The sequence below is a fragment of the Prionailurus viverrinus genome, chromosome D1 (assembly GCF_022837055.1).
Source record: "Prionailurus viverrinus isolate Anna chromosome D1, UM_Priviv_1.0, whole genome shotgun sequence".
In the NCBI taxonomy this organism is placed as follows: Eukaryota; Metazoa; Chordata; class Mammalia; order Carnivora; family Felidae; genus Prionailurus; species Prionailurus viverrinus.
In genome coordinates, this window is record NC_062570.1 from 106,631,687 (window position 1) to 106,646,243 (window position 14,557).

At 38.6% G+C, this 14,557-nt stretch overlaps 1 protein-coding gene across 9 annotated transcripts in view; it reads right to left on the reverse strand.

Moving 5' to 3' along the window:
• The window catches only part of CD1H11orf80 (chromosome D1 C11orf80 homolog), a 96,412-nt gene that overhangs the window by 48,488 nt on the left and 33,367 nt on the right, over positions 1-14,557 (reverse strand). The window contains exon 1 of one of the 9 annotated variants that reach the window (XM_047879020.1): positions 12,568-12,628. The exons of the other annotated variants lie outside the window; for them this stretch is intronic. Within the exon in view, the coding sequence (XP_047734976.1) occupies positions 12,568-12,589 (22 nt within the window). The 5' untranslated portion in view covers positions 12,590-12,628. Of the gene's footprint in view, positions 1-12,567; positions 12,629-14,557 lie in introns of those variants that run through there. 9 annotated transcript variants of the gene reach the window in all.

Genomic DNA, 14,557 nt, shown 5'->3' on the forward strand with positions numbered 1-14,557 from the left:
CCCTTCCCCACTCACGTTTTCTCTCTCTCTAAAATAAAAACAATTTTTTTAAACATTAGGCTTAGTGAAAGAAACCAGACACAAAAGACTACATATTGTATTATTTCATTTATATGAAATCTCCAAGATAGACAAATCTATAAAGACATTAAGGATAAACTTTTAAAAAACATAAATACTAAACAAATTTTTAATGGTTTTTTTAAGTTTATTTATTTATTTTGAGAGAGAAAGTGTCCACGCATGTGGGGGAGGGACAGACAGAGGGAAAGAGAGAATCTCAAGCAGGCTCCACACCATCAGCATGGAGCCTGACGTGGGGCTCAATCTCATGAACTGTGAGATCCTGACCTGAGCTGAAACCAAGAGCTGGGCGCTTAACCAACTGAACCACCCAGTCACCCCACTAAAAAAATTTTTTAAAATTTTTTTTTTTTTTTCAACGTTTATTTATTTTTGGGACAGAGAGAGACAGAGCATGAACGGGGGAGGGGCAGAGAGAGAGAGGGAGACACAGAATCGGAAACAGGCTCCAGGCTCTGAGCCATCAGCCCAGAGCCCGACGCGGGGCTCGAACTCACGGACCGCGAGATCGTGACCTGGCTGAAGTCGGACGCCCAACCGACTGCGCCACCCAGGCGCCCCTAAAAAAATTTTTAAATAAAAAAATAGATCCATAATAAATAATGACGGAGAATTATCATAAAACAAAGACAGATGTAAGTACTGTTTGAATAAATTTACCAAATGCCAAGCAGGATAAATTTCTTAAAAAAAAAAAAAGGCACAAAAAAAGCCACACAGCTGAACATATCAAAGTGAAACCCAGAATAACAAGGATAAAGAGAAAACTCTAAAAACTACAAAAGAGAATGAAATTATCCTGAAGAAACATGAGTTAGACTTCTCATCAGCAATATTAGATATCAGAAGATAATTAAGTACTATCATCAAAGATCACAAAAAATTGACTTGGAATCTGGACTTTTAAGAGAACCAAACTACCATTAAAGAATGAAAAACTTTAGGGATGCTTGGATGGCTCAGTCAGTTAAGTGTCCCACCTTTAGCTCAGGGGTCACCATCTCACGGTTTGTGAGTTCAAGCCCCACATCAGGCTCTTTGCTGTGAGTACAGAGCCCACTTCGGATCTTGTGTCCCCTTCTCTCTCTGCCCCTCCCCCACTAGTTTTCTTTCTTTCTCTCTCTCTCTCTCTCTGTCTCTCTCTCTCTGTCTCTCTCTCAAAATAAGCTTTAAGAAACAAAAATGAAAAACTTTAACTTATTTATTATTTATTTATGTTTTTATTTTTGAGAGAGTGAGTCAGAGTGCCAGTGGGGGAGAGGCAGAGAGAGAGGGAGACACAGAATCTGAAGCAGGCTCCAGGATCTGAACTGTCAGCACAGAGCCTGATGTGGGTCTCAAACCCATGAACCATGAGACCAGGACCTGAGCCGAAGTCTAATGCTTAACCAACTGAGCAACCCAGGCGCCCCTAGAATGAAAAACTTTAAATGTTTACATTCCACATTCACTTGATGAAAGAACTAAATAAACCAAATCAGCATAACCATTTAAAAATGAGTTTAAATTTGCACCTTTTTACTGAGATAGTGTGGAGATAAGGAAGAAAGAATTATATCATCAACAATATCAAGCTATCTCTTCATATAGCCCTTCAACTGTTAAAGTAGCAAAATTTCAGTCATGTGGCAATGTGAACATACATCAAAACCATATACTGGGACTTCTTCCAGCAATGATGAAATAACAGGTACTAATAAATCAGCCCTCGCACCAAAAACTACTATAAAACTAGGTAAAACGTATGAGTCAATTGTTTTCAGGCACTGGACAACAAATAGCACAAGACTGTGATCCTTGAGAGAAGGCAAACTCCTGAGGTAAACCCTATGACTGCCCTGGATGTCTGCCTGGGGAAATTTTCCTGTCCACTGAGCAGGGACCTGGAGCCCAAGCAGAGTATAGTGGACCCAATATGCTGAGAAGGTACAGAACAGTTCAGAGTTGCAAAAGTACCTAGAATCTGCAAGGCAGGGCACAGGAGGGGAGGGAGCTATGCAGAAGTGGGTACTGAAAGTCTGTGTGGGAGCTCCCCATGAGTCCTTGGTCAAAAGCTGGGCTATGCATGCACAGGTGAGACTATATTAAATTTCCCAGACAGCAGCTGCAATGGAGTTGAGAATGAAACAAGACACAAGTGGTCAAGCAGTGCTGGAAAATGTTGGGCTTCAGACCCAACCAGAATGGAGAGACCTTGATAAAACTGATGGTGTCCAGCTAAGACACCAAAAAGGTAAGGCTTTCTTAGCAAAAAAAAAAAAAAAAAAAAAAAAAGAGAGAGAGAGAGAGAGGGGAAAAAAATAGACAACAACAATAATAACCCACTTTCTAGATGAAAATTCACTCTTGACCTAACCTAAGAAAATGCCTAAAACCAAGACTCAACAAGATCCACAGAGGAGATCGTTTGGAGATTGAGTGGTATCAAGTTAAAGGAGTTTGGAAAATGACTTGAGTTTCTACATATGAACCCTATAAAAGGTATAAAAACAAGCCAACACTAGGTTAGATTAGCCTGCTAGAACAAAAATCAACACTCTTCAGAGTTAAAACAGAATATAAAATAGGAACACATTATCCAATATAAAATAAGGATTTACTAGATACACAAAGAAAAAAAAATGTAACTCACAAGGAAAAAAAAGCAATAAAAAAGCCCAAGCCTGTCATAGATGTTATATTTAGGAAAGACTCTCAGACACATATTATTTATTTAAAAAAAATTTTTTTAAGCTTATTCATTTTTGAGAGAGAGAGACAGAGTGTGAGCAGGGGAGGGGCAGAGACAGAAAGGGAGACACACACTCCAAAGCAGGCTCCAGGCTCTGAGCTTTCAGCACAGAGTGCAATGCAGGGCTCAAACTCACAAACCACGAGATCATGACCTGAGCCAAAGTTGGATGCTTAACCGGCTGAGCCACCCAGGTGCCCCAGGTACATACTATTTATTATATGTTCAAAGACAAAGGTGACTTAAATGTGTCAAATTATATGAAATATCAGCAGAGAAAGGTACACTGTAAAAAAAATCAAATGGAAATTCTATAACTGAAAAGTTCATTGACTGAAATGAATTTGCTGGACAAGTTTAATACATTAGATATGACAGAAGAGTCAGTGAAATTATTGAAGACAAAGAACAAAAATGATTCAGTCTGGGGCGCCTGGATGGCTCAGTCAGTTGAGCATCCAACTCTTGATTTCGGCTCAGCCATGATCCCAGGGTCATGGCACTGAACCCCACATTGGCTCCATGCTGAGTGTGGAGCCTGCTTAAGATTCTCTGTCTCTCTCCCTCTGCCCCTCCCTGCCACTCACACTCTCTAAAAATAAAAAATAATATATATATATATGTGTGTGTGTGTATCTCCATGTCCAATCTGGACAGTAAAGAGATTGAAGAAAAATGAACAGAATCTTAGAGACCTATAGAACAATATCAACCAGTCACAAATATGTATAATGGGAGTTCCAGAAGGAAAAGAAAGTGGAATGGACAGGAAAAATATTAAATGGACAGGAGAAAAAATATGAAAATATGAAAAGTAATGTTTTTTAATTTGATGAAAAATATTAAGATGTGAAAAGCTCAGCAAACCCCAAGCAAGATAAGGGCAAAGAATATAATACCTAAGTACATAATGGTCAAAGTTATCTTTTTAATAAAGAAGATAGAAAATCTTGAAACAAGCTGGGGGAAAAAGCACATACTACCTACAGAGGACCTATAATATAAATTACAGCTGACTTCTTCTGAGAAACAATAGAGGCCAGAAGACAATGGAATGACTTCACTTCAAAGCACTATCAAGCTAGAATTTCAAGTCCACTGAAATATATTTATTTTAAAATGAGGGTAAGACAAAGACATTTTTGGTAAACAGAAGATTGAGTAATTCATTGGCAGAAGACCTGTACTACAAGAAATGCTAAAGGATATTCTTTAGACTGAAGATGAAAACCCAGATACACAGGAAGAAATGAAGAGCACCAGAAGTAAATGAGTGAATACAAAAAGCATTTTTTCTTCTCATATTTTTCTTAACATACAACTAACAGTTTAAAGAAAAAATAATAACATTGTAAGGCAGGAATTATAACATCTGAAAATACTCAAAATAGTGCAAAAAATAGTACTGAACTATAACCCCCCAAGTAAAATAAATAACCAAAAGCTCATCCTGATTAAATAACTGGATTAATAAATAAAAGATTTAGAAGGGACAACACTTCATTATAGATAAATTCCAATAAATAAATGTAGAAGAAATGAGGACATACGATATTACAGTAATACTACAGTAATAATTGCTACAGGCCAGATCTACCAATGAATATTAAGTTAGTAGATGAACATTTAAGGAAAAACAGTATATTTGCAAATTCTCACAGTATTTCCCCCAAATATTTAAAAATTACACAAAGTAACTCTACTTAGAAAAATCTGACAGATAACACCTTAACCAAATGATCAAGGTTAATATTGCCACTAAACAGACATCAACATCATCAATTCCCTCATAACGCACACTGAAATGGGCACATCACCTGTTTGGTATTCTTCCCAACAATGCATAACCTCAATCTAATACAAGAAAACATCACGCAAGTTCAAATTGAAGGACATTCTACAAAAGACCTGACAAGTACTTTTCAAAAGCGTCAAGGTCATAAAAGAAAAAGGAAGTTGGAGAAACTGTCACAGATTGAAAGAGATTAATAAGACCTAACAACTAAATGCAAAGTGAGGTCCTGTAATGGATCCAGGAACCAAAAAAGGACATTAGTAGAAAAGTTGGTAAAATTTTAATGAAGTCTATAGTTTAGTTAATACTGTTTTACTAGTGTTAATTTGTTAGTTTTGATGATTGTACTATATGGGGTTTAAAATATCAATCATAGGGACGCCTGGGTGGCTCAGTCGGTTGAGCGTCTGACTTCAGCTCAGGTCATGATCTCACAGTCTGTGAGTTTGAGCCCCATGTCAGGCCCTGTGCTGACAGCCCTGAGCCTCGAGCCTGCTTCAGATTCTGTGTCTCCCTCTCTCTCTGCCCCTCCGCTGCTCATGCTCTGTCTCTCTCTCTCACTTTGTCAAAAATAAATAAACATTAAAAATATATATTACAGGGAAAACTGGATGAAAGATGTACAAGAATTCTTTGTGCTGTTTTTGCAACTCTTCTGTAAGTCTAAAATTATATGCAAATTAAAAATATAAATATTCTGCAAAAGAATGAAACTGGACTGCTATCTTACACCATACACAAAAATTAACTCAAAATGGATTAAAGACCAGGGGCCCCTGGGTGGCTCAGTCTGACTCTTGGTTTTGGCTCAGGTCACAATCTCACGGTTTCATGAGTTTGAGCCCCACATCGGGCTCTGCACTGACAGCGTGGAACCTTCTTGGGATTCTCTGTCTCCCTCTCTCTCTGCCCCTCTCCCACTTGTGCTGTCTTTCTCAAAATAAACTTAAAAAAAAAAAAAAAAGGATTAAAGACCATGAATGTAAGACCTGAAATCACAAAACTCCTAGAAGAAAACAGACAGGAAGCTCCTTGACATTGGTCTTGGTGATTAATTTTTGGATTTGACACCAAAAACAAAGGCAACAAAAATAAAAATAAACAAATGAGACTACATCAAGCTAAAAAGCTTCTGCAGAGCTAAGGAAACCATCAACAAAATGAAAAGGCAACTTACTAATAAATGTGAGAAAAATTTGCAGTTCATGTATATGATAAAAGGAGTTCATATCTGTAATATATAAAGAACTCATACAAACCAATAGCAGAAAGATAAGAAATAATAAAGTGTTGGTGAGGATGTGGAGAAAAATGAACCTTGTGCACTGTTGGGAAGGATGTAACCTTACTATGAAACCACTATGAAAAAACAGTATGGAGGCTCCTCAGAAAATTAACACTATAACTACCATATGACCCAGCAACTCCACTTCTTGATATACATCTAAAGACAACAAAAACACTAACTTGAAAAGACATATGCACCCCCATGTTCACTGCAACATTATTTACAATGGCCAAGACATGGAAACAACCTGTTTCCACTAATGAATCAATTGATAAAGAAAATGTTGGGGCCCCTGGGTGGCTCAGTCAGTTAAGCACCCAACTCTTGATTTCAGCTCAGGTCAGGATCTTATGGTGGTGAGACTGAGCCCTGCCACAGGCTCCGCACTGGGTGGTAGTGTGCTTAAGATTCTCTCCCTCTCTCTCCCTCTGCCCCTCTCCTGTTCATGCTCATTTTCTCAAAAAAAAATTATTTTTTTAAGGAAATGTGGCATGTATATATACAATGGAATATTATTCAGCCTTTAGAAAAACGAAATCTTGGGCACCAAGGTGACTCAGTAGGTTAAGCATCTGACTCTTGATTTCCTCTCAGATCATGATTTCACGGTTCATGAGATCAAGCCCAGCAGGGGGCTCTGCACTAACAATGCAGAGCCTGCTTGGCATTCTCTCTCATCCTCTCTCTTGCCCCTCCCTTGCTCTCTCACACTGTCTCTCAAAATAAATAAGTAAACATTACAAAAATTATTAAAAAAAAAAAAAAAGAAAAATGAAATCTTGCCCATAGTGACAACACAGATGAACCTTGAAGGCATTATGCTAAGTGAAGTAAGTCAGAAAAGGACAAATACCATTTGATCTCACTTATACGTAGAATCTAAAAGAAAAAATGAGCTTATAGATACAGATAACATATTGGTGGCTCCTGGTAGTGGGGGTGGAGGAGGTAAAGGGGTCAAAATGTATAAACTTCCAGTTATAAAGTAAGTCAAGGGAATGTAAAGTTCACCATGGTGACTATAGTTACTAATATTGTATTACACATTTAAAGTTGCCAAAAAAAGAGATCTTACAAGTTACCATAAGAAAAAAATTTTTATCTATGTATGGTGATGGATATTAGACTTATTGCAACGATCATTTCACAATGTATGCAAATGTCACATCATTATGTTATATACCTGAAACTAATATATCAATTATACCTCAATTTAAAAAATGTTCCTTGTTGGATTATTTTGATGCTTTTATAAAAAAAATCAAGTAGCCATATAAGTATGGGCCTATTTCTGGACTCCATTTTTTCCCCATCTTTCTGTCTTTATGCCAAATTCAATACTGTCTTAACTATTGTAGCTTTCTAGAAAATATTCTGTTGGGTAAGTTAAGTCCTCCAGTAATGTTCTTTTTAAAGATTCTTTTAATTATCCTAGATCCTTTCCATTTCCATATAATATTTTCCCTGTTTTTCCCTGCCCCTCTTGCACTCATGCGCAGGCACATTCTCTCTCGCTCAAGAAAAAAAAAATTAATTAATTAATTAATTAAAGAAAAGAAAAATAATTAATTAAAAATTAATAACCTTTGGAGACTTCTGGGGGAGAGGGCAGAGTAGGAGGAGCCTAGGCTTAACTTGTCCCACAGATACACCTAGATAACACCCACATCAGTGTAAATAACTCAGAAAATGACCTGAACACTAGCGGCACAGACAGATAAATGTAGACAAAAGGCCACACAGAAGAGGGTAGGAAGTGCAGAAACACAGTAAGGAGACAAAATGACCCACAGCGCTGTCCACAGGAGGGAGGAACACCAGGGCATGGAGAGAGGAGAGGAGCAGACCCCACATCAGGCACCCCAGTCACAGAGGACCCAAACTGACAAGACAAATCCCATAACATTCGGGTTTGAAAACTAGAAGGGCCTAACTTCACAAGTTATTACAATCAGTGGGGCTTGACACCTGGCACTTTAAAAATCAGCAGCTGGGCTCTGGGAGAGCTGGAAGGGATAGGAAACTGAGTCCCCATCCTTAAAGAGACAGCACAACAAATAGCCCTGCTGAGATACAGCATGGAAGCAGCAGCTTGAAAAATACCTGGGGAGAGGTATGAAGAGAGGGAGACTTCTCCAAGAATAAAAGAGCTGGCAGGCACCATTTCCCTCCCCTATACCTCACCCTAGATATAGAGACTCCTGTAAGAACCAGTGCAGAGCAAACACTCTCCACCTAGCTTGTTAACAGTGTGCTCCGTCCTTAGGGTTTTCCTTCAGCAGGAAGTACCCCCCTCCATCCTAGCCTGGGCAGGAGTTTTCCCCAGTGGGTGCAAGCCCCCTCCTGCAGCAGACTGGCAGAACTTGCTAGCACTGTGGGCCCTGCCCCTGCATTCTCCTGTAGACACACCCCCTCCAACAATCCTTGGCAGGAACCCATCCAGAGCGGTGCCACAAGCCTGGCAGTGTGCAAGCAGCCCTCACAGGGGCCAGCACAACTCCAAAGTGACTCCTGCCCCGAAGTGAGGGGAAGATAACCACACACACCAGTCTGACTGTGGCCCTAGCAGTGGGTTGGGGGAGATATCGGGTCTGACTGCAGGCCCTACCCACCAATGAAAGCTTCTCAGAGGACAACACAGGGAAAGTGCCCTACAGTTCGGTGCTACCACAGCTTTGGTAAAACCCTGGTCTGACTCAATTCAAACCCAGTGTGGCTCCACCATGGCCCACTAACAACACAGGGACCAAAATCTGCCCACAACAAAGAGAGCCATTCCAGAAGATTGGACTGAAGGCAAATGCAGCTTGGCCACAAAAGCAGGGCACATGCAACATACAGGAGACACCCCAGGTTCTGGTGAACAGAGGACATTGCACTACAGGCCACTACAGGACCTCTTCTTCATAAGGCCACTAATTTCAAGAGCAGGAGATATAGCTGACTTTCCTAACACAGAGAAACAGACACAAGGAGTAAGACAAAATGAGAAGACATAAGAATATGTCCCAAATTAAAGAATAGGAAAACATCACAGCAAAAGAGCTAAACAAAATGGAGGTAAGTAATATGCCTGATAGAGAATTTAAAGTAATGGTCATAAAGATACTCACTGGACTTGGTGGAAAAAACAGAGAACTTCAGTGAGACTCTCAACAAAGAGATAGACAACATAGGGGCGCCTGGGTGGCTTGGTCGGTTAAGCATCCGACTTCAGCTCAGGTCGATCTTGCGGTCTGTGAGTTCGAGCCCTGCATCGGGCTCTGGGCTGATGGCTCAGAGCCTGGAACCTGCTTCCGATTCCGTGTCTCCCTCTCTCTCTGCCCCTCCCCCGTTCATGCTCTGTCTCTGTCTCAAAAATAAATAAACGTTAAAAAAAATAAAAAAAAAAGAGATAGACAACATAAAAAAGAACCAACCAGAGGTAAAGAACTCAATAATTAAAACTAAAAATACATCAGAGGGAATAATTAACAGACCAGAGGAAGCAGAAGAATGGATAAGTGACCTGGAGAAGAGTAATAGAAAGCAATCAAGCTGAACAAAAGAGAGAAAAGAAATAATAAAAAATGAAAATAGGCTTAAGGGAACTCAGAAATACTGTCAAGTATAATAACATTCACATTACAGGGGTCCTAGGAGGAGGAGAAAAAAGGTGGCAGAACATTTATTTGAAGAAATTATAGCTGAAAACTTCCTGAATATGAGGAAGGAAACAGAAACCCAAGGCACAGAGAGCCCCCAACAAAATCAACCCAAGCAGGTCCATACTAAGAAACACAGAAGAGGATGGATGCCACCATGATGTTTTATTTTATAGTAAAGACTTCACCAAAACACTACTAGAACTGATACATCTATTCAGTAAGGTCACAAGATACAAAACAATATACAAAAATCCTTTGTATTTCTATACACTAATAATGAAGTAGCAGAAGGAGAAATTAAGAAAATAGTCCCATTTACAATTACACTGAAAATAATAAAACACATAAGAATAAACTTAACCAAGGAGATTAAATACTTGTACTTTTAAAACAATAAAACATTGTTGAAAGAAACTGAAGATGACACAAACAAGTGGAAAGATATTCCATGCTCATGGACTGAGAGAACATTGTTAAAATGTCTATAATACAAAAAGCAATCTACAGATTTAATGCAATCCCTATCAAAGTACCATAGGCATTCTTCACAGAACTAGAACAAATAATCCTAAAATTTGTATGGAACCACAAAAGACCCTGAATAGCCAAAGCAATCTTAACAAAGAAAAACAAAATTGGAGGTGAGGTGTCACAATCCCACACTTCAAGTTATATTACAAAGCTGCAATAATCAAAACAGTATGGTACTGGCACAAAAACAGACACAGAGAGCAATAGAACAGAATAGAGAACCCAGAAATAAACCCATGATTGAGGCACTTGGGTGGCTTAGTCATTTAAGCATCTGACTTTGGCTCAGGTCATGATCTCATGGTCCATGAGTTCAAACCCCACATCAGGCTCTGTGCTGACAGCTCAGACCCTGGAGTCTGCTTCAGATTCTGTGTCTCCCTTGCTCTCTGCCCCTCCCACACTCATGCACACACACACACTCTCTCTCTCTCAAAAATAAAAAATTTAAAAAATTAAACCTCTATTTAAAAAGAAATAAACCCATGATCATATGGGGTCAATTAATCTTCAACAAAGAAAGCAAAAATAAGCAATAGGAAAAAGACAGTCTCTTCAACAAATGGTGTTAGGAAAACTGAACAGCTACATGTGAAAAAATGAAACTGGACCACTTTCTCCATACATGAAAATAGACCCAAAATGAATTAAAGACCTAAATGTGAGACCTGAAACCATAAAAATCCTAGAAGAGAGCACATGCAGTAATTTCTCTGACATCACCCATAGCAACATTTTTCTAGATATGTCTCCTGAGGCAAAGGAAACAAAAGCAAAAATAAATTATTGGGACTACATCAAAATAAAAAGCTTCTGCACAGCAAAGGAGACAATCAACAAAACTAAAAGACTACTACTGAATGAGAGAAGATATTTGCAAATGTCATATCCAATAAAGGGTTAGTATCCAAAATATATAAAGAACTTATACAACTCAACTTATACAACTCAACACTCAAAAAACAAATACTCCAACCGAAAAATGGACAGAAGACATGCACAGACATTTCTCTGAGGAAGGATTACAGGTGATCAGCAGAGATACTCAACATCACTCATCATCAGGGAAATGCAAATCAAAACTACAATGAGGTATCGCCACACACCTGTCAGAATGGCTAAAATGAAAAACACAAGAAACAAGTGTTGGCAAGGATGTGGAGAAAAAGGAACTCTTGTGCATTGCTGGTGAGGAATGCCGACTAGTGCAGCCACTGTGGAAATCAGTACAGTGGTTCCTTAAAAAATTCATGATAGAATTACCATATTATCCAGTAATTCCACTACTTACCAAAAAAAAAAAAAACAAACCATGAAAACATTAATTCAAAAAGATATATTTACCCCTACGTTTATTACAACATTATTTACAATAGCCAAGATATGGAAGCAACCCAAGAGTCCATAGATATGTGAATGCATAAAGATGTGATATATATTTTTTGCAACAGGTTTATAGCCAGAACACAGGTGTCATGAAAGCCACAGCTAAACCTAAACCAAAATGGGAAAGAAAAATACTCATATCAACATCATCATCAATGGACACACAGATTCAGGTAGGTCTACCACTACTGGTCATCTGACCTACAAATGTGATGGGATCAACAAAAAACCTATTGAAAAATTTGAGAGGGAGGCTATTGAGATGGGAAAGAGCTCCTTCAAGTACGCATGGGTCTTGGATAAACTGAAAGCTGAATGTGAACATGGTATCACCATTGATATCTCCCTGTAGAAATTCAAGACCAGCAAGTGTTATGTGACCATCATTGATGCCCCAGGACACAGAGACTTTATAAAAAACATTATTACAGGCACATCTCAGGCTGACTGTGCTGTCCTGATTGTTGCTGCTGGTGTTGGTAAATTTGGAGCAGTATCTCCAAGAATGGGCAGACCTGTGAGCATGTTACACATTGGGTGTAAAATAACTTATTATTGGTGTTAACAAAGTGGATTCTACTGAGCCACCTTACAGCCAGGAGATATGAGGAAATAATAAGGAAGTCAGCACCTACATTAAGAAAATTGGCTACAACCCCTACACAGTAGCATTTATTACAATTTCTGGTTGGAATGATGAAAATGTGCTGGAGCCAAGTCCTAACATGCCTTGGTTCAAGGGATGGAAAGTCACCCATAAAGATGGCAAGGCCAGTAGAACCACACTTTTTGAAGCTCTGGATTGCATTCTGCCACCAACTCAACCAACTGACAAGCCCTTGCGTCTTCCTCTCCAGATGTCTACAAAATTGATGGTATTGGTACTGTCCCTGTGGGCCGAGTGGAGACTGGTATTCTTAAACCTGACATGGTGGTCACCTTTGCGCCAGTCAATGTTACACAACTGAAGTAAAGTCTGTTGAAACATACCATGAAACTCTGAGTGACACTCTTCCTGGGGACAATGTGGGCTTCAATGTCAAGAACATATCTGCCAAAGATGTTCATTGTGGCAATGTGGCTGGTGATAACAAAAATGACCTACCAATAGAAGCAGCTGGCTTCATGGCTCAGGTGATTATCTTGAACCATCCAGGCCAAATCAGCGATGGATATACACCTGGGCTGGATTGTCACCTAGCTGTTCACTGAGCCAAAGGAGATTGATCATCATTCTGGAAAAAAAGTTACAAAATGGTTCCAAAGTTCTTGAAGTCTGGTGATGCTGCCATTGTTGATATGGTTCCTGGCAAGTCTATGAGTGTTGAGAACTTCTCTATCCTCCTCTGAGCTCTTCTGCTGTTTGTGACATGAGACAGATGGCTGCTATGGGTGTCATCAAAGCAGTAGACAAGAAAGTAGCTGGAGCTGGCAAAGTCACCAAGTCTGTTCCAAAAGCTCAAAAGGCTAAATGAATATTATCCTGAATACCAGTCATCCCAGCCTTAAATCAGTGGTGGAAGAACAGTCTCAGAACTGTTTGCGTCAATTGGCCATTTAATAGTAAAAGACTCGTTAATGGTAACAATGCATTATAAAACCTTCAGAAGGAAAAGAGAATGTTTTGTCGATCACTTGGGTTTGTGTGTATGTGTGTGTGTGTGTGAGTGACAGTTTTAAGTTATTAGTTTTTAAAATCAGTACTTCTTAATAGAAACAACTTGACCAAAATTCTGTCACGGAATTTTGAAACCCATTAAAATAGAAGCTTAATGAGAAAAAAAAAAAAAAAAAAAAAGACGGGAGATACACATACACACACACACACACTGGAATATTACTCAACCATAGAAAAGAATGAAATCTTGCCATTTGCAACAATATAGATGAATCCTTATAATGCTAAGTGAAATAAGTCAGACTGAAAAGGGCAAATACCATATGAATTCACTCAGATGTGGAATTCAAGAAAACAAATGAACAAAGAGAAAAAGATTCTTAAACAAAAAAAACATATTCTTAAATATAGAGAACAAAATGATTACCAGAGGGGAGGTGGATGGGCGAATGGGTGAAATAGGGAGAGGGGATTAAGAGTACACTTATCATGATGAGCACTACCTGAGTAATACACAGAATTGTTGAATCACTAGACTGTCTACTTGAAACTAATATGTTAATTATAATGGAATTAAAACTATATGTTAATTATAATGGAATTAAAAATGTTTAAATGAATAACCTTTATTTTTTTACAGCAGTTTTGAGGGAAAAGTTGAGGGAAGATACAAAGAATTCTCATATACTTCTGTCCCCATACAAACACAACCTCTTCCACTATCAACTTCCAGTACCATAATGGTACATTTGTTATAATCAATGAAGTTAATGAACCAACTGACATATCATCATCACCATAAGTCCACAGGATTCATTCCTAGTGTTATCCATCCTATGGGTTTTGATTAACATATATGTATCCATCATTATAGGATTACAAAGAATAGTTTCACTGCCCTGAAAATCTTCTGTGCTTTCCCTATTCATCTCTGCTTCCCTCCAACCCCTGGCAACCATGAATCCTTTTATAGTCTTCATGGTTTTACCTTTTCCAAAATGTCATACACTTGGAATAAGGCAGCTTGTAGCCTTTTTGGATAGGTTTCTTTTACTCAGTAACATGCACTTAAGTTTCATCCATATATTTTTATGGCTTGATAGCTCATCTTAGTGCTGAATAATATTCTACTGTTTATATATATATAGTTTATCTACTTATCTGCTGAAGGAGATCCTGTTGCTTCCAAGTTTTGACGATTAGGAAGAAAGCTTCTATATAAACATCCATGCACAGGCTTTTATGTGGACGTAAGTTTTCAATTCATTTGGGTAAATACCAAAGAGCATGACTGATTACTGGATCATATTGTAAGAGTATATTTAATTTTGTAAGAAACTGCAAAACTGTCTTCCAAAGTGGCTGCAACAATGAATGAGAGTTCCAATGTTCCAAATCTTTGCTAGCATTTGGTATCAGTGTTCTGGATTTTGGCTATTCTAACAGGTGTGTAGTGGCATCTCATGGTTTTCATTTG